This window comes from Calypte anna, chromosome 11 (assembly GCF_003957555.1).
Source record: "Calypte anna isolate BGI_N300 chromosome 11, bCalAnn1_v1.p, whole genome shotgun sequence".
Taxonomy (NCBI): domain Eukaryota; kingdom Metazoa; phylum Chordata; class Aves; order Apodiformes; family Trochilidae; genus Calypte; species Calypte anna.
In genome coordinates, this window is record NC_044257.1 from 19,386,958 (window position 1) to 19,404,185 (window position 17,228).

The 17,228-nt window shown below is 59.7% G+C and overlaps 2 protein-coding genes across 4 annotated transcripts in view; one reads left to right on the forward strand and one right to left on the reverse strand.

Moving 5' to 3' along the window:
* Positions 1–936: 936 nt before the first annotated feature.
* Positions 937–3,763, reverse strand: NOB1 (NIN1 (RPN12) binding protein 1 homolog). The gene is made up of 9 exons (XM_030457668.1): positions 3,633–3,763; positions 3,432–3,564; positions 2,842–2,975; positions 2,700–2,771; positions 2,461–2,598; positions 2,159–2,377; positions 1,838–1,935; positions 1,598–1,742; positions 937–1,453 (listed from the first exon to the last, which is right to left on the reverse strand). The coding sequence occupies exons 1-9, from the start codon at positions 3,708–3,710 to the stop codon at positions 1,184–1,186; spliced, it is 1,287 nt and encodes a 428-aa protein (XP_030313528.1). The 5' UTR covers positions 3,711–3,763; the 3' UTR covers positions 937–1,183.
* A 57-nt stretch (positions 3,764–3,820) lies between these two features.
* WWP2 (WW domain containing E3 ubiquitin protein ligase 2) overlaps positions 3,821–17,228 on the forward strand; it is a 32,611-nt gene continuing 19,203 nt past the window's right edge. Inside the window, exons 1-7 of one of the 3 annotated variants that reach the window (XM_030457812.1) lie at positions 3,821–4,016; positions 5,235–5,317; positions 5,800–5,947; positions 6,186–6,304; positions 11,536–11,673; positions 11,935–12,031; positions 16,105–16,232. In XM_030457812.1, coding sequence (XP_030313672.1) covers positions 5,248–5,317; positions 5,800–5,947; positions 6,186–6,304; positions 11,536–11,673; positions 11,935–12,031; positions 16,105–16,232 — 700 coding nt within the window. In that variant the 5' untranslated portion in view covers positions 3,821–4,016; positions 5,235–5,247. Of the gene's footprint in view, positions 4,017–5,234; positions 5,318–5,799; positions 5,948–6,185; positions 6,305–11,535; positions 11,776–11,934; positions 12,032–16,104; positions 16,233–17,228 lie in introns of all 3 variants that reach the window. The other 2 variants (XM_030457811.1, XM_030457810.1) reach the window with 2 other exon arrangements.

Here is a 17,228-nt window from a genome sequence, read left to right on the forward strand (position 1 = left end):
AGTAGCTGCAGCTGTGGTGGTTACCCACCTTTCTGCCACGAGTCCTGGAGAGCATCAACTGACTGCTGAGCTGCCTCTTCCCCTGTCCTGCAACGTGAGAGTAGCACCAGAGGTTCCTTTGTGCATTCTGTGTATACAGCTTTGTAGTTGGGATTTTTTCAAAGCACTGATACCCAGTGTTTTCAGTTTGTTCTATGAGGGGATATTTCATTTGCATCTATGTTTTTAGCTATCCTGTGACAAACTTGTTGAATATTAAAAAAAATATTTTGCTTCTATTGGGACATTTGTATACTCGCAACTATATTTCTGTAAACAGCCGCAGTCAAGAATAAAACAACCGAAGTTTTCATTTTGCAGTGTAAAGTCTTGTTGTGTTTTTTTTTCAAGGGCATCTCTCTGCTGGAAGGCAGTCCCCCCTTCTTCAACCCACCCGGGCACCACATGGGCAGAAAGCGCAGGCAGGAGCCATCTCCTCATTCTGAAGAACCCTGAGGTGTGAGCAGCAGCACCAGAGTTACCCCAAGGGCTGTGCAGGATGTTGTACCACGAAGGATTTAAGCAGATGGATCTGAAAGGTTTTTTTTTCCCCTGGCCCTCACCTGCTGCAGGGTCAGAGGTGGCACTGGACCTGGTGGAGTTGGTTTAATGGCTGGTAGTTAGGTTCTGGTTGGACTTGGTGATCTTAAAGGCCTCTTCCAACCAGAACAAGTCTGGCTGTGCTGCAGGGGTGCAAACGCAGCACTGGCTCCTGTCCCTCCTGAGCTGCCAGCCCTGAACCAGTGATTATCCACACCCCTCCTTAGTGCCACTCTGGTGCCATGGGACAAAAGAAAACACCTTGAGAAACCCTCCTCAGCCTCCTCTTCCTCCCAGGATACAGAGGAAGGCACAGGCCAGCCCGAGAGCCTCCTGCAAGCAGAAAGCAGACGGAGCCACAGTGCTCGGGGTTTGTGTTTATTGGTGATGGAGCCACAGAGGGGGCTGAGCAGGGAACTGCTCCCTCACCCGACTCTGAGCCCCCCAGCCCCGTGACTGTCACCCCCAGTCGCTGGCCAGGCCTCCAGCCCTGCAGAAGTGAGAAGCTGCCTTTGGTAGGGGCTGTGAGAGGCCTCACCCCCCCAGATCCATCGGGCAGTGACACACAAAGCAGGGCCAGGTGCTCCCGGGTTCCTCCCCCCCTTCACCTCCTCTTCACAAACTTCTTTGTCACGGCGTTGGGGTTCAGGCGCCTCCTGCCAGCGCCCAGCGCCGCGTCCCGGATCTGCAGGTTGGCAGCCCGGCTGTAGATGTCGTTTTCGGCGAAGGGCGAGGCCCCGGCCAGGTAATCGGGGTCGAAGACGTTGGTTTTCTGCCTGGCCTTGCGGGAGAGACGCTGCTGGGGGAAGGGCTGGTCGGCCACCAGGTGAGGGTTGTTGGCGTGCTTCCCACCTCGCGGGGCCGGCAGCGGGTACTGCCCGGAGGAAAGAGGTTGGTAAATTCACCTGAGAGGAGGCTTCAGGATGACCAGGGGCCTCCAGAGAACTGAGGGGTGAAGAGCCGAGCACCTGGTCCCAGCAGCAGCCGCCCCGCTGGTCACACACACACAGTTACTCACCCTGAGCCCGCGGGGGTTCAGCACCTTGGGGTTGCGGGAGAAATGCATGTGGAGGCTCCCGTCCTCACTGACACTCACAGAGACCTTCTTCAGTGTCTTGTTACCACAGTGGGGACAGAAAATCTTGGTCATGTCTGAAGTGGTCCTGCAAGGTGGGATCAGGGTGGGATTTACCGGGTCGAGGCTGAGCCCAGGGGCAGGAGCAGCCGCAGGAACAGCCCCGGGCAGGCTCAGGCTCACCTGAAGCAGCCGTGGCAGCGCAGGATGTAGCTCCGGGCCTGGCGGATCAGCATCCCGTTGACTGCCAGCACGTGGAGGCCCATCTGCAGCAGCACGTTCTGCAGGGAGGGAGGAGAAAGTGTGAGCTGGGACTGCCAGGAGCTTAGACTGGGGTTTGCCAGCCCAGGCAGCAAGAGGCCAACCCAGTGCTGCACTCCTCTTGTCTCAGCCCCGGATGTTTGAGTGATTTGGGAATCTGCCCCCCAGGCCACCCACCACCCCCTCGTGCTCCTGAGCCCAAGGACTCGGCCGGTCCCATACGGGGTGGCTGCCAGCACCCACCTGCATGGCAAAGTCTGTGGTGACACAGCCGACCTGGACGTCAACGGGAGCGGTGTCACAGTGCCCCATGTCCTGCTGGACCTGCTTCAGGTTGCTGGGTGTTATCCAGCCCTCGTCATCGCTCTCCTCCTCACCCTCCTCTTCCTCAGCACTGGCCCCATCCTCAGAGCTCTGCTGCTCCTCAGGGGTCTCTGGACCAGCCGTGCCAGCCTGAGCTTTCTGGGGGAAGGAGAGAGTCAGGCGTGGCACCTGCTGTGTTCCAGGCAGAAGCCAGGGGAAGGAGAGGAGGCTCCGGGCCTCACCAGCAGCTCCTGCAGCTCCTCCTCGATGCTGGGCAGGGGCGCTCGCCAGTAGAGGAAGGAGCTGAACTGGTCGCCCTCAGCTGTGCCCGTGCTCCACCCGGGGCTGGGCTGACAGGAGCCTTTCCCTGGACGCTTGTGCTGCGGGGGGACAGAGGATGGGGGGGGGGTCCCTCACCTGCTGCTGCCTGGGGGCTCCGTGGGTCCCTGTCCCCTCCCCGGGGCTGTTCCCCTCCCCGTACCTTGCTGGGTAGGTGGAAGCCGGCGAGGTGCAGGGGGGCCTCAGGGTGCCGTGGGGTGGAGCTGAGCTGCACCTGGGGAGGCAGCACGGGGGTGAGGGGGGCAGCCTGGGGAGCGGGGCCCCCTCCACGGTGTGGGTCCTACCTTGTCCTGGGGCTCCCACCGGAGGCAGCTGGGGCCGTCGGTCTCTGCCTGCAGCTGGCAGGTGAGGGCCAGGACCTGCAGGTCAGCGGCTGAGAGGCTGGGGTAGTCCCCTGTCTTCTTGGAGAAGTCTGTGACTGCAGGGAGATGGGAAGGGGAAGAACAAGGAAAAGAGAGAAAGAGAAAAAAAAGGAAGGGAAGGACAAGAAAAGGGATGAAGGGAAGGGAAGGGAAGGGGAGGGAAGGGAAGGGAAGGGAAGGGAAGGGAGAAAGCGGAAAAGAAAAAGGGGAGAAGGGAAGGAGAAAGAAAAAAGGAAGGGGAAGAAAGGAAAGGTGAAGGGAAAAGGGAATAATGGATGGGAAGAAAAAAGGGAAAAGGAGAAAGGGAAGAAAGGGAAGGGATAAAAGGCAGAAGGGAAGTGACACAGGGAGTAAGAGGGAAATGGAAGGGACGGGAAACGCCGTGAGTGCGGGTCCGGGCCCCGCCGGGCCGGGCCGCAGGCAGCCGGGGTGCCCCGAGGTACAGTCCCGGTGCAGGTGGCGGAGGCTCCGGTACTGCTCCGGTACTGCTCCGGTACTGCTCCGGTACTCACCGAGGCGCAGGAGGTCGGGGCGCGGCCGGCGGAGGAGCAGCGGGCAGGGCAGCGCGGCCAGGCGGCGGCGGGTCGGCCGGTCCCGGATTTCAGCCAGCACCTCGGGCACGGTGTACAGGTTCTGCGCGATGTCCTGTGGGCAGCGCCGTCAGCCCCGGTCCCGCCGCTCCCCCCGGTCCCTCCCTCCCGTAACCCCGGTACCTGCAGCGGGGCAGCGCTCAGGAAGGCGCCGGTGTCGGCCACGACGTGCGGCACTCGCGCCATGCCCGTGACCCCCATGTCCGCCGGCGGCCGCCGTACCGTGCGGGGGCTGCTGGGAGCTGTAGTCCGCGCGGGGCAGACCGGGAGCGCCACCGCGCTTCCGGTCGGTGCGGTCATGTGACGGGCCGGGTCACATGACAGCGGCTACGGAGCCGGAAGCGGGAGCGGAGCGGGCGCCGGTAACACGGGACGGGACGGGACGGGACGGGACGGGACTGCCCAGCCCAGCTCGTAGGCGCTCACCGGCGGGAAAGGCCTGGCGGAGTGCCGGGAGCTGCTCGGCCGCAGGCTCTGCCCGGCCCGGTGAGATACCGGCCCGGTGAGGTGAGGCCCGGCCCGGTGAGGGGAGGCCCGGCCCGGGGCGGCAGGGCCCGCAGGGTGGGCTGTCCCAGCCACCGTCCCCCCCTCTGTGGGGCCCGGCAGCGCAGGGTTCTCTCTTCCACCTCTCCGGCGCTTTCCGCCGCTCTCCAGCCCGGTTCTGAGAGGGACGAACCGGTTCCCGGCTCCGCCTGCAGGGCAGGACCCGGCCCGGTCCCCGTGTAGAGAGGGATTCCCGGCTCCCGGGGCTGCTGCCCGGCCCTGCCGCCGTTCTGCGGCTCCCTGGGCAGCCCTCAGTGGCCGGGCTGCCGGTTCCCCGGGGCAGAGGCCGGGCAGCGGCTGTGGGAACCCCGGGGGGAGCGGAGAGGGGAGGGTTCGGCCAGGAGAAGTGGGATCCCGCGGGCGTGTGCGAGGGGCAGCCCCGGATCCCCGCCTGTCCCAGTGAAGGAAGGAGCAGGAGGAAGGGGGGGGGGAAAGTCGGGATTTCAAAGGCAATTGGGGAACGCGGGGGCTGGGCTGGGTTCCGGGGCTGCCTCAGTGCTGCTGACGGGATAAGCGGTGCCGTGGGGCTGGGGAGTCAGCCCGAGCCCGGGCAGTGTCCTGGGGGAAGGCTGGGGTGACCTGTGGGCCGGGATCGTTGGGGTGGGGGCTGCAGCCACAGCCAGCGCCGTGAGCCCGGTGACAGCCCCCTCCCCACGCCTGCCCCCTCTGCCCCACTCGTGGCGGGGGAGCCGGTACCGGGTGAGGTTTCCCAGGCAGAGGGGGGGCTGGGGCAGGGTTGTGGCTGCCTCTGTGGTCCCGGCCCGAGCACCTCGTGCTCCTGCGTGATCCGTGACCTCATCCCTCTCCTCCGTGGTCGGTGGTTTTGGCCGAGGCGCCCGGCCACGTGCTCTGCCAGCATCCCCGGGGGCTGCAGCCGCTGCCCTGCCCTGCTCCCCGGTGCTGAGTGCTGCGGAGGGGCCGTGGGGAAGCACCACGCGTGGCACCGGTGAGCGGGGAAGGGGGAAGCAGCAGTGTGGGCAGGGTGAGCCCTGTGTGTTCGGAGGGGGTGAGGGGCCGTGAAGATGCTCGGGTTCCATCCCCCCGCCACGGGCAGAGACACTTCTGTGGTGCTGTCCCACGGGTGCAGCGTGTCCGGTGCCGGTAACGTCCTGGCTGTGCTCTGGCCCGGCAGGAGGGAGCTGGGCTGAGGTGCTGAGGTGTCTCCTCTCTCTCTGCTTCCAGCCGGGGTGATGCCATGGCCGCTGCCGGCTCCAGCAGGGCCAGGGCCGGGCTGCCCTCTGAGAAGTCCCAGCTCTCTCTGAAAGGTGGGTCCCGCGGCCTCGACGGAGCCCTGCGTGGGGAAGGTGGATTTCGGGGGCTTCTGCTCCCGGTGTGTGGGAGCCGGGGGTGCCCAGCACTGCCCCGTTCCCCACGGGCCGGGCCCTGCCGGTTCCGCTGCTGTCGGGACGGGGCTCGGTGGCCGCGAGATGGCTCCCGTCCCCTGGAGCCGCCTGCCCGGCTCTGCCCCTGCCGGCAGAGCCCCCTCCTGTCCCCGGGCCCCGTGGTGGGGCTGTGGCGCTCCTGCAGCGTTTGGATGTGGTGCCGGGGTGTGGGTGAAGCCGGGGACAGGCGGTGACCGGGGTCTGGTGACAGCAGCACCTGGATCCGGTCACTGCTGCCATCGGAACCCCTCCCTGCTCCCTCTCTCCCAAACCCAGTTGGGCTCCGAGGTCCCTGCTGGCGCCAGGGGGTGTGTGTGGGGCAGGGGATGAGGTGTCCCCTGACCCCCTGCCTGTCCCCTGCCCAGTGGTGTCGGTGAAGCCCAAGGCTCACGGCCGCTCCTCGCGGCTCAGCTGCTACGTGGAGGTGGTGGCTGACGGGCTGCCCGGAGAGACCAGGAAGACCGGGAAGCAGATTGGGAGCTCTGAGCTGCTGTGGAACGAGACCCTCACCCTGTGAGTCTCCAGCAGTCCCCGGGGTGGGGCTGGCGTTGGGGCTGTCCCCCCTGTGCCATCATCTGGGGCCCCTCGGGTCTCGGAGATCTTTGTCCCCCAGCTGCCAGGGACAGCCAGGCTGGGGGGGTCCCCAGTCACCCCATTGCCCTCTGCTCCCTGGGTTTGGTGGGCCTGTCCCTGCCTGCTCCCTGAGCAGGGGGGAGCCCAGGGTGCTGATCCCCTTCTCTGGTCCCTGCAGGAATGTCACAGCCCAGAGCCACCTGGACCTGAAGGTGTGGAGCTGCCATACCCTGCGGAACGAGCTGCTGGGCGCTGCCTCCCTGGGCCTCGGCAGCCTCCTGAAGGGCGGAGGGAAACGTAGGTACCGGGGGGACCCGGGGGGACCAGGATGGGGCCCGAGCTCTGCAGCCTCCTGCCCTCCCCTAGGCACGCAGCGGGGAGGAGAGGCCGTGGCCACAGCGGCCACCTCCCCGTGAGGGAACAAGGGGCCATTGTGTGCCCCAGGACTGCCTGGGGCCTGGCGTTGGCCATGTCTGCAGCAGCCAGGGTGCCACAGCACCGAGCCCTCAGCTGTTTGTGGTCACCAGAGTGTGGCTCGTGACAGCAGCCACCAGATAAAGGCAGCCATTCAGGGCCTGGCTGCACGGGGCTGGGAGAGGCTTGCTCTGTGTTTTCCAAGCAAAGCTCTGGCTGCTGCTTGTGAGAGACAGAGCTGGTATTGAGCAGGGAGAGAGCCCTCCTGCACCCCTGGGGGACACGGGGCTGGGCCAGGCTCTCCTCTGAGCCACCTCCCTTGGCACTGCCAGCTCCAGGGTACCAAACCATAACTGTCCCCATGGTGGCACCTTGTCCTGCCAGGGCAGGGAGCTCTGCTGCTTCTGTTGCCTCACAAAACCCACCAGGAGCTGAGTGTGCACCCCGGGCAGCTGGAGGGCTGGGCTGCCTGTCACTGGGGCTGTCAGGCAGCCTGCGGGGGTATCTGTGCCCCAGGGCACCCTCCCTTGGAGCTTTTTCTTCCCAAGCTGTGTGAATATGGTGTCTTGCTGGGCTCCAGGAGCCGCTGCTGCTCCCGCCCTACCTGCCTGCTCCTGTACAGGGGCACAATCAGCTCTTTCATGAGCAGGAGTCCCAGGGGGCTGTGTGGAAAATGAATGGAAAAGGCAACTGGCTGTTAACTTCCACCAGAAAGAACGTGTCAGATTTTTCCCTGACACCCTGAGCCAGGAGGGAGGACTCTTAAAGCTGCAGAGCTTGCCCTGCAGACCCTCTTTTGCTTGTTTGGGATTGTGGTGGTTTTGGTGAGGTTTTCTGTAAGTTACACATATGTGAATGTAGGTTTGGCCTTTGGTTTGTGTTCCTCTAGTTGTTCTACTTGGTGCAGAGGAATTGTTCTGGTCACCCTGCTTTTGGGCAGGGGTGGGAGTTTGGGACAGGGATTTTGGGCAGGGATGGTGTTCTCACTGCTGGCAACTCTGTGGCAGTGTGTGCCAGGAAGACACTGGAGCTCCTCCTGTTCTTTCTGTCAGCTCTCCTGCCAAGCATGCCTCACTTCAGGTGGAAGAGTCTTGGCTTTGAGACCTGGAGCCTGGAAAAAAGCTCAGTTTTAAGCCTGGTCAGGCCTGAGCTCCCAGGAAGATGGGGAGAGCCTGGTGGACCCAGCAGCCCGAGCTGTGGGACAGGAGGTGCTGTTCTGGACGGGTCCAGCCCCTTGCTGTTGGGCTCACTGCTCTTCCCACTGCCTTGGCAGGCACCTCCGGGGCCTCTCCTCTGGCAGGCAGCAGCCTCCTCCTTTCGGAGGGGATTGGCCAGGGAGGCAGAGAGGTGGTAAGCATGGGCTCAGTCACGGAAAATGAGCTGGAGCTTTCCATGGAGCCGAGCAGCTCCCAGGGCTCCTGTGAAACAGCTCATTTGCAATGGCACAGCCCCCAGCCCCGGCCCCCGAGCTGCTGCCTGCTCCAGAGGCACCTCTTTGTTCCCAGGCTCTGGGGGCTCCTCGCCCACCAGGCAGGAGGGTTGTCCCCCACCACGGTCTGCCTGGAAGCTGGCACTGGGCCTCACTGGTTTTTGCTGGTCCTGCAGTGTGCCGAGCAGTGGCAGCCCGGCTGCTCGGGTTGCAGGTTACATCAACAGGCTCTGTTTTTGCAGTGGCACCACACTCCCGGGCTTCACAGCTCCTGCGGGGTTTTTTTCCCTGCTGCTGGAGCCTCGCAGCCTGGCAGGACCCTCCAAGGAGCCAGCAGCAAGGCCCCAAACTGCTGGGAAGCTGCAGCCCTGCCCCCGGGTTGGGGATGGGGTGCCCAGCAGCTTTCAGTGAGGAGTTATGAAGGTGAAAGCTCAGACTGGGAGCTGTGACAGTTGGTGGCTCTGCAGCTGGCCCTGGTCTCATAAAACTGTTCAACCAAGCAAGTCATAGTGGGGGTCAGACTGTCCCTGCCTTGATGTCACCTGCATGCCACATTCCAGGTGTCCTGCAGAGCTGGTGGGGCTGTCCTCGTGCCTCAGCCATCTCCAGGCCGCTCGGGCAGGAGGCCACTCTGTCCCCAGCCATCAAAGGAGGTCAGGGCCACAGGTTCTGGTCCTGCCTGCCCTGGCAGGGGTGTTCTGCAAACAGACAGACAGACAAACAGCTGCCCCTGCTCTGAAGCAGCCGGCCTGTTGACTCAGTTCCTACTTCGTCTTCCTTCTCAGGGCTGTGAAGGTTCAGAGGAAGGAAACCTGAAGTCTTCCTGGCCCTACCTGTTAGATAAATGGAGTGGGACACAATTGTCTCTAAGCTGTGGTAACAGAGACTGGGCCAGCAGCAGGGGCAAAGCTCCCCACTGCATTTGCATTGTACCTGGGACAGTGGAGACTGTCCCTTCCTCAGCAATCTGGGTTCCTCCCTGGGTTTGGGATGGCTGTGGAAGATCAGACTTTCTCCCTGCTTCTTCCCAAAGGGCCTGTTGGCCACAGGATGGAGTCTTTCCTTCATCTGCAGCTTTGCACAAAGGTGAAGTGAATCTTCTCTTGCTGAGGTGGGTGCTGCAAGGGGTGCTGCCTGCCCAGCAGCCTGAGCTCTGGGGGGCTGAGGGACCCCAAGACCCTGGGCTAAGCTGCCACAGGTTGTTGCTCCCCCCAGGGCTGAGAATGGCCTCACTGACATTACTTTCTACCCTGCTTTTTCTGTCTCGTGCCAGGGGGCTTTCAGGACAGGGCTCTGGGATTTGGTTCTTCTGTGGACTGATGGGTTGCTGGCTGGAGCAGTGGCTTCCAGGCTACATCAGAGGATCTGGTTGTCTTTTGCTGGGGAGAGGGGCAGTGCTGGCTGCTCCCAAGGGGTGATGGGGTAAGAGGTCTGATCGTGTGGAGCCATTTGAGTGGAAACCACCTCTCACACCCAGGGGAACCGTGCAGAGAGGGCTTGGAGAGCTGGGAGGGTGGGAGGCACTATCTGCCTGGAAATCTCTGGCTGCGTGTGCAAAGATGGAGCCACCCAACCCAGGGGAGAGGCCGGGGGCTGCCTCCTCCCCTCGACAGCTCTCTGGTGCCCAGGGGTGTCAGATGTGTGTGGTTCCTGGGGGTCCTGGGGGTCTGGAGCTCAGCCCGGGGCTGTTATCACGCTGGCTGCTGCCAGCCCGGCTTCGTGGAACCGTAAATCCGCTTAATGGGCTGGGTGGGAATTCCAGCTCACCTCTGCTAAATGGGAGCTCTGATCCTGCGTGCGGGGCACTGGAAGCAGCTGAACTGAGACCCTATTCAGGACCAAATCACGCCCCCCGACCCCCTCCCAAAATAATAATAATCCCTCTGACATTCTGGCTGCCGGCGGGACACAGGCAGCCTTTGTGCTCAGGCGTTGAGGGGACCCTCTGTTGGTGCAGCAGCAATGTCCCTTTGTGCGTCCCGCGTGCTGGGCTGGGACAGTGAATGGAAGGTTCTGCTGCTGTTTATTTTCTTTAAAAAAGCTGAAGGGGGTGGAGAGGGGGAGAAGGAAGCCGGCTGGGAGGTTCATGTTCACATCCTCCACATGGAGACACCTTGTCTTTGCTCCTGCACAGCCACCAGCACAATGAGTGCTTGTGCAGCTCTGTGGGGAGAGCCGTGGGCTCGGCCTCGGGTGCTCCCAGAGGGGGATGAGGGGACCCCTGGAGCGTGGGGGGGGAAAATGCAGATTCCTATGGCTTGGAGCAGCCAGGGAGAAACAGGGTCTGGATTTGTTCTCTTTTATTGTTTTTTGTTGTTGTTGTTTTTTTGTTGTTGTTGTTGTTGTTTTTAGTTTGTTATTTTGTTTTGTTTGTTTGTTTGTTTTTGGTTTTGTTTGAGGCTTGGTTTTGGTTTGGTTTTTTTTGGCAGTGCTCAGCAGCATCTACTGTCTTGAGCTTCTAAAACAGCTTGTGAGGGGTCTGTTCCCCTGAGAGCAGCTCTATTAGGCAGATGGGTGAGACTGGGCTGAGCAGAGCCCTGTGTGTGATGAGAGGTGGGTAATAAGTTGGTCTCCATCCAGTGTCTCAGACCTCAGAGCCAGAGGTGAGAGGAGGGGTCCGTGGGGAGAATGTTCCCATCCTGCTCCTGCTGGCAGGTACTGAACCCCATCCCCACGGCAGGCTGGGACAAAGCAGGTTGCTAAAAAGTTGTGCTGTTGTGTCATGAGCAATCTGGGTATAATAAAAATGTTATTTGGGCAAATGAGTCAGGAAGTGTCTGGGCTGTTGTCCCAGGCTGGCACAGCCAAATTTTTCTGGCCCTCTGTGGTGGATCTGGGTGTTTCACTCCTGCTGGCTCCTGCAGGCATTGCTGCAGCAGTGTGAGAGCCCAGCCTGCCCCTGGGTGCTGGGGGCTCTGGGGGTCTCCCCTTGCCCGTGGGGACGTGGCTCTGCAGTAGATGTGTTTGTGACCACCTCTCCAGAAGGTTCTGTGGGGCCAGTCTGATGGCAGTGTTCCTGGGTGTCTGGGGACAGCCCTTCATGGTGGCTGCAGTCAGTGGGAGTGGTGCATGGGGATGAGGATGGAGGGATGTGCCTGAGGCTTGCCTTTGCTGCTCAGCTGGCTTCTCTAGGTGCCATGAGGATACCCCTTATTCTGGAAGGTTTGTTTGCTCCTCTGCAGCAGGTCAGGCAATGCTGGATGTGTAACCATCAGCCTGCTTCATGTCCCAGGCACTTGCTGGTGGTTGTGCAGGACCTTTCTTACCCCATGTGTTGTGTCAAGTGGAATCCCTCAGCTTTCCTGCCACCATCTCACCTGGTTCTGGAACTGTGGGCAATGGTGGTCCAGGCTGTGTGGCAGCAGCCCCGTGTAAGGGGAGGAGGGACCCTGCTCTGTGAGCAGTGGCTGGTGAAGGAGAGTCTTCTCAGGAGCTGGTGGTGGGGCTGGCTGGTGTCCTCTGGTGATGCTGGCAGGTATTTGTAGGTGTGGGGCCAGCACCAGTGGTGCTCACTGGGGCAACTGGTCCTGAGGAAGCGTTGTCCTTTGTGGGTATGGGGAGGTGTGTAGGGGCCCAGGGTGCTGGTGTCCCATCCCATAAGGGATCTGGGGTGGTGGAGCCATCTTCCATCAGGGCTGGCAATCCCCAGTGGTGACTACTTGGTCTCTTTCTCCATGTCCCACAGTGGAGAACAGGCAACTGACCCTGGACCTGCAGACAGAGAACAAAGGCAGTGTTGTCTCTGTCGGAGAGCTGACGATTTTCCTGGACAGTCCTGCTGTTGATCTGGGATCCCTGCCTAATGGCAGGGCCGTGACAGAGGGTAAGTGCTGCCCTGCTCTGCCTGCCCACAGGGAGAGGTGTGGGGCTGAGTCTTCCCACCCCTCAGCCAGTGTCCCGCTGGCAGCAGCTCCTGCTCCCCCAGGTGAGCTCCAGCCCCTGCCCACCCTGGCTCCAGGCTTGCTCGTGGGCTCCAGTGGGACAGGAGCAGGAGTGTTGACAAGAGGGAGGGAAGGAAAGAGTAAGTAGAAAGTAGTAGATGCCTCAGTCATTTTCTTCTCCCACTTTCTCTTCACCCATCCAGGGTCCCAGGTGTCTGGACGAGACCCCAGCAGTGTGGCAGGTGCCACGGAGAGCAGACAGCAGCCTCCCAGTACAAACTGCTTTGGAAGCAGACCAAGGTAAGGTCCTAAGCTGGCAGCACCTGTCACTTCATTCCTGGGTGGATACTGTGGCCCTGAGGCAGCTGAGAAGTGTCTGGATCATCCTTGTGCAGGAATCCTACTCCAGATGTCCCCCAGCAAAGCAGGAGCAGGGGTGCACTGGCTGAGCTCCTGGAGGACTGGAGATGTGGGAGGTGGCCATACCTGAGCCTCTCTTAAGCTGTTTGTTTCTCAAGATATACCAGGTCTGTGATGGCCCAGACAGTTTCCACCAGTTGCTCTCCTGGCAGGGAATGGTCTCTCCATGGGAGGTGACCAGGCAAAGGGCTGGGCTGCAGGGAGTCTTTCAAACAGGGGCTACAGGGACCCCAGCTCTGAGCAGAGCCTTGGCCAGGTGCTGGGCCAGGCTGGGAAGCACAATGACAATGGTCACAGGGGGATGCATCCAAAGGTCCAGGGAGAGCAGAAGAGGAAGAGCTGCAGGGAAAGAACAGCTGCTTACAAAGGAAATGAGATGCTTGGGCACCAGTCCATCCTGTGCCTGGCTCCCTGCCCTCCCCTGCCTTCTCGCTGGGCTGCAGTGGCTCAGCACTGCTCCTTTTGGAGCTGTGGTTATTGAGGGACGTGTCACACTGTCAACATGGAGTTGAATTCAACACCTATTTATATTTCCAGAGCATGGCGGTGGCCCAGCAGCCTATGCAGATGTTCTGGATAGAAGTGTTCTGGTAGTGAGGGTACCCACAGCCTGATAAGAGGTTCTGCCTGCCCCAGGCTCAGGCTCTCAGCACCAGCCTCACACCTCCATCTCTTCTGCTCCTTCATCTGCTGGGCACATGAGAGAAGGAGAGAAGTGGGTTCGGTTCTAAAAAGTGACCCTGTCCTTCCTTCCACACTGTATGTTGATTGATCACCCACCTGAGGAAGGGGTGGGATGGGATGTTAGATGCAGGTTGCTGACCAGTTCATCCCTTTTTGTTGTGACTGCTCCTCTTCATTCCTGCTGTCAAGGTGGTAAAGCCTTGTCAGGGGTGCTGAGTGTCCTGAGCTGGACTTTGCAGCCACTTGGCAGCTGTCAGGAGGCGGTAGAAAACCTGCAAAGAAAATTCTAGTTTGGGAAGCTCAGCCTGGTGACTTGCTGTGTCTGTTTACTTCTGGTTCCTGACTGCCTTCCAATTGCCTGTCAGTTGGTTCTGCTCCTGGTGTTGCCTGGACCTGTGAGTGTGTGAGATGCATGTGGTGATATCTGACCAGTAGTTCTGCTGGGGACCTTCAGAGACCTTCAGGTGTGCTTGCAGTCATTCTGGCACAGGAAGCATCCTTGCTTCTTTCTAGTTCATCCTAAACTCACCTGAGTTTAGGGTTGTTCTGGACATAAGTCCTCAGTTTGTTGCTATACGTGCCCACCACGGAGGCAGCTGCCTTCTCCAGAGAGGAGTGTGGGCCCTTTGGGCTTGGGAATGCTGTTTGATGTTTGCTCTGTTTATATGCAGAGCTGTGTTTATTTTCATGGCTTGGTGATGGATGCTGGCAAACCCGCTCAGAGGCAGGATGGAAAGAAAAGGGTCATTCTTTGCTCCTCAGCTATTTCTACACTGTCCCCTCAAGGGAAACTGCTTGGTCAGGGCTTCTCTTTCTTCTCCTGAACAAATGTCCTCTTGGGATTTGCTGCTAATCTTGGTGACGGGGTGTGAAATTCCACAGCTCTCTGTGCAGAGAGTAAACAGAGCCCAGAGGTCCCTGGCTGAGAGCTGGTGTCCTGGGTGCCACAATCCTCGTTTGTATTGTGGTGGCCAAGAGGGTCTCCTCTGACAGCCAGGAGTGTAGGGTCCTGGTTTGCTGATCACCCTGAGGAGAGGCTGTGGTGGGATTGAGGATGGCTGTGGGAAACTGCTGTCACCTGCTACGAGCTCATGCAAACTCTGGTGATTTCTTCAGTGCTTTGCTTTCTCTGTGTGATGTCCTAAAGCTTAGGTAGAGACAGGCATGAGCATCCCTGAGGGCAGGTGGGAGATGCTCTTCCAGGTCACTCATCTCTCTTCGTGGGACCCCTTGCTCTGTAAATCCCTACATGGAGCACTGGGATGTCCCCAGGGACGTGGCTCCTGGTGTGACACAGCCCTGGAATGGCCAGGACAGAGCAGGCAGGCTGCCTGCTGCACCATAGGGGCTGTGGGGCTGCTCAGGGCCTTGGAGAACAACCTGTGAGATGGGTCTGTGGTCTGCTGGAAAGTGTAACATATAAATGAGGATCAGGGTTTGTGGTCTGGTCTGAGACTGGTGCAGCCACCTCTGCTGGCATCTCCTGCCAGGACCTCTGGGCACCCCAGCAGGGGGAGATGGCTGTTCTGGGTATCATGCCTGAGACCCATGGCAGCTCCTGTGGCACAGGGGCTCAGCTCTGGCAAGAGGGAGGAGTTCAGATGTCTCATGTCACCCTGCCTGACCCCGCTTCCCTCTCAGCATCATCTGCACCCTCTGCTTCCAGCCCGGGAGGAGCGATGGGGAAGAGCACACGGTGGAGCAGCCACCCAAAGGAGTGGGCAGGGAAGGGCAGTTCTGCCTGGGAGGTGGGCTGTCCCCAGCCTGGGCACAGGAGGCTGTTCCCATCCCAGTTTGTTTTCTCCTGGTTCCTATTTTTAAGAGCCCATTCCCAGCCCCTCTGCTCTCACGTGGCCTCACGGGGTTTGTTTCCAGGAGTCTATATAAAGACAATGCCCAGATGGGAGCACTCGTGGGAGGGCTGGGCTGGGCAGCTAATTCAGGGCTGGTAACCCTGTGTGGCCGGCTGGCAGCCTGGAAACATCCTGTTTTGGTTTCTAAAAACTCTCTGAGCAGCGCTGAGCTCATCTGTGCTAAGGGCAGGGACCAGATCCCTCCCGTGCCCCACGGCTGATCTGGTGGTGCCACCTGCCCACTCCTCTCCAGCTGGGGCTCTGGGGGCTGTGCTGGCCTCACTGTGGGGTGAATGTGGGGCTGTGGGTCCTGGGCAACTTTTGGGAGGTCTGTTTTGCTGATGTCCCCTGCTGAGCCCTGTGCTAGGGCAGTGAGGGGCAACCTTCACCTCACCACATGGGGAAGAGAGGGGTCCATTTCATGCCCAGAGATGCTCCAGGTCCCCAGATGCTGGTGGCCAAAGCAAACCTCCAGCATATAATGAGGTCCTGGGGATAGCTGGGATTTCTGTGGTGGGTTCACCATTTGAGGATTCCCTCAGAGACTCCCTATGTGGGGTTTGTCTTCCTGAGAAGGTCCATGGCTGGTTGGAGTGGCCACAGCAGTTCCTCCTTGAGGGCTGCTCTGCCCAAGGCTGTTATCTGATCTATTTTCAACAACCATCTCCTGCTTTTCCATGTCTCCTCCCCACCCCAGCCCTTGCTGTGCCTGCTCTCAGGAGCTGCTCCCCAAGGAGAGCAGCTTTGGAACAAGTGGGAGGAACCGAGGGTTTTCTGGAGCTGGTGAGGGTGGCATCACTGCTGCTGTGCCTTATTGCTGCCAAGCTGCTGTCCCCTCCCAGCCCCAGCCCTGAGATGTGGGGACAGTTTGTGGGTTTTGCCCTTTTACGGGGAGAACTTGGCTGGGACAAACTGACTTCCTAATCTCTGTGTTCCTCACCCTCTGGGGTCACTGCCCTGGGCTGGGATCCTGGGTGGAGGTGGCTGGGCTCTGCCTCTGCTCATCCCCCTCCCACCCTGCTCTGTCCCTCTCCCCATCTGCAGCAGTGACCAGGCATCTTTCCACCTGAAAACTCAGCCTTTGCCTGAAGGCCTTTGGGCTGTCTCAGGGGACAGGGTGGTCAGAGAAGTGTTTGCCTGGGAGCCATGGCAGCGAGGGAGCTCCAGTGTGGCCCAAAGAGATGGAGCAGCCCATCTGAGCCTGTCACAGCCTGTGCCATGATTTGAGCCCCCATTTCCCCCAGCTGCTCGTCCCCTCCTTTGCCAGATCCCACAGCTCTCCCCTCTGTCCCCTCAGCAGGGACACTTGCACCTTCCTCGCCCGGAAGCTCAAGACTGAGGCAGAAGGGCAGGAGCAGGGTTCTCTCTGTCAGGTGTGTGGTGTGTCTCACCTCTCCCATGTTTATTTCCTTGCAGGACACACAGACACACAGATGGGGTGGTCAGGCAGAGCACCGGGAGTGGAGAGCAAAGTCCCAGTGCCAGGAGCCGGCACCGGCAGCCGGGCAAGAGCACGCAGCAGGCGGGCATGGCCAACGGCACAGGTGAGCCTGCACTGCTGGGGGAGACAGAGCTGGGGGGGGGTCTGGGAGGGAAAAGGAAGTTCTGCTAAGATGATGGATTTTGTGGTGCCTGGGAACTTCCTCCTTGTGAACTGACTTTTTCTTTTTTTCTTTTCTTTTTTTTTGGTTTTCCTTTGCATCAGCTGAGCAGCTCCACAGAGTGCACTGCTTCTCTCCTGCCTATCAGGAGTGATTTCTGTGGCTCCTCTCTGGGGTCTCCCTGACAAAAATCCTGGTTTCTTAAAGGGTACTGGGACAGTAATGTAACTGATGCTACAGTGAGGAGGACAGTCACCACAACTGAGTGGACTTTTTTTGGGCTTGGGAGTGTTCAGCTGACGTTGCCCATCAATCTTCTGGGAAAATGTTTTTGAGTTCTTTGCCTCACCAAAGCAGGGAGAAGGAGCTCTCAGTCAAGCATCAGGGGATGGGGTTAGTGGTGGACACCTTGTCTTGTGTTCTGTGGAACACCTCTAGAAACCATTCTCTTCAGTCAGGTGCACTTTGGTGATATTACCATTTTTTTTTGATCAGACTGTTATAGGAATGTCCTCACTGTGTTTCTCACAGCTGCAATTTTATCTGACTGTAAAAAGAGATTATTTCATGGTGTGTTTTCTCCCCACCCACGTTACTTAGCTCTGCCTGTGTTCCCCATGGAGCCTTTCCTTATCAGGTGAACTTTGGATCAGCTTTTCCCTTGCTTTGTCCAGGACTGAGGTTAAACTGATCACAGTGTAGTTATCTGGATCCTCCTGCAGGTTCCTTTTGAAGACTGGCACAACGTTTTTGGCTCTTCTAAAACAGCCCTTGTAGCAGAAGTTACCCTTTACTGGCCTGCCAAGTCTCAGAGTTTTTGGCTATCTAAAAAAAAATATTTGTCAACCAAATTCCCTTTCACTTTTTGGGTCTGCATTTTCCTTCTCATTTTTTTTTTTTTTGTAGTTTTCCTTTGCTCTGTCTCTTCCCCTTCCCTTT

What these genes read in the sequence shown, in the direction of transcription:
- NOB1 (XM_030457668.1), bottom strand. Translation starts at nt 3,710, where the DNA reads ATGGGGGTCACGGGCATGGCGCGAGTGCCGCACGTCGTGGCCGACACC. An exon ending in GCTTCCACCTACCCAGCAAG is followed by an intron (nt 2,599 to 2,699) that starts GTACGGGGAGGG and finishes GTCCCCCCGCAG; the next exon opens with CACAAGCGTCCAGGGAAAGG. An exon ending in CGCTGCCACGGCTGCTTCAG is followed by an intron (nt 1,743 to 1,837) that starts GTGAGCCTGAGC and finishes CCCACCTTGCAG; the next exon opens with GACCACTTCAGACATGACCA.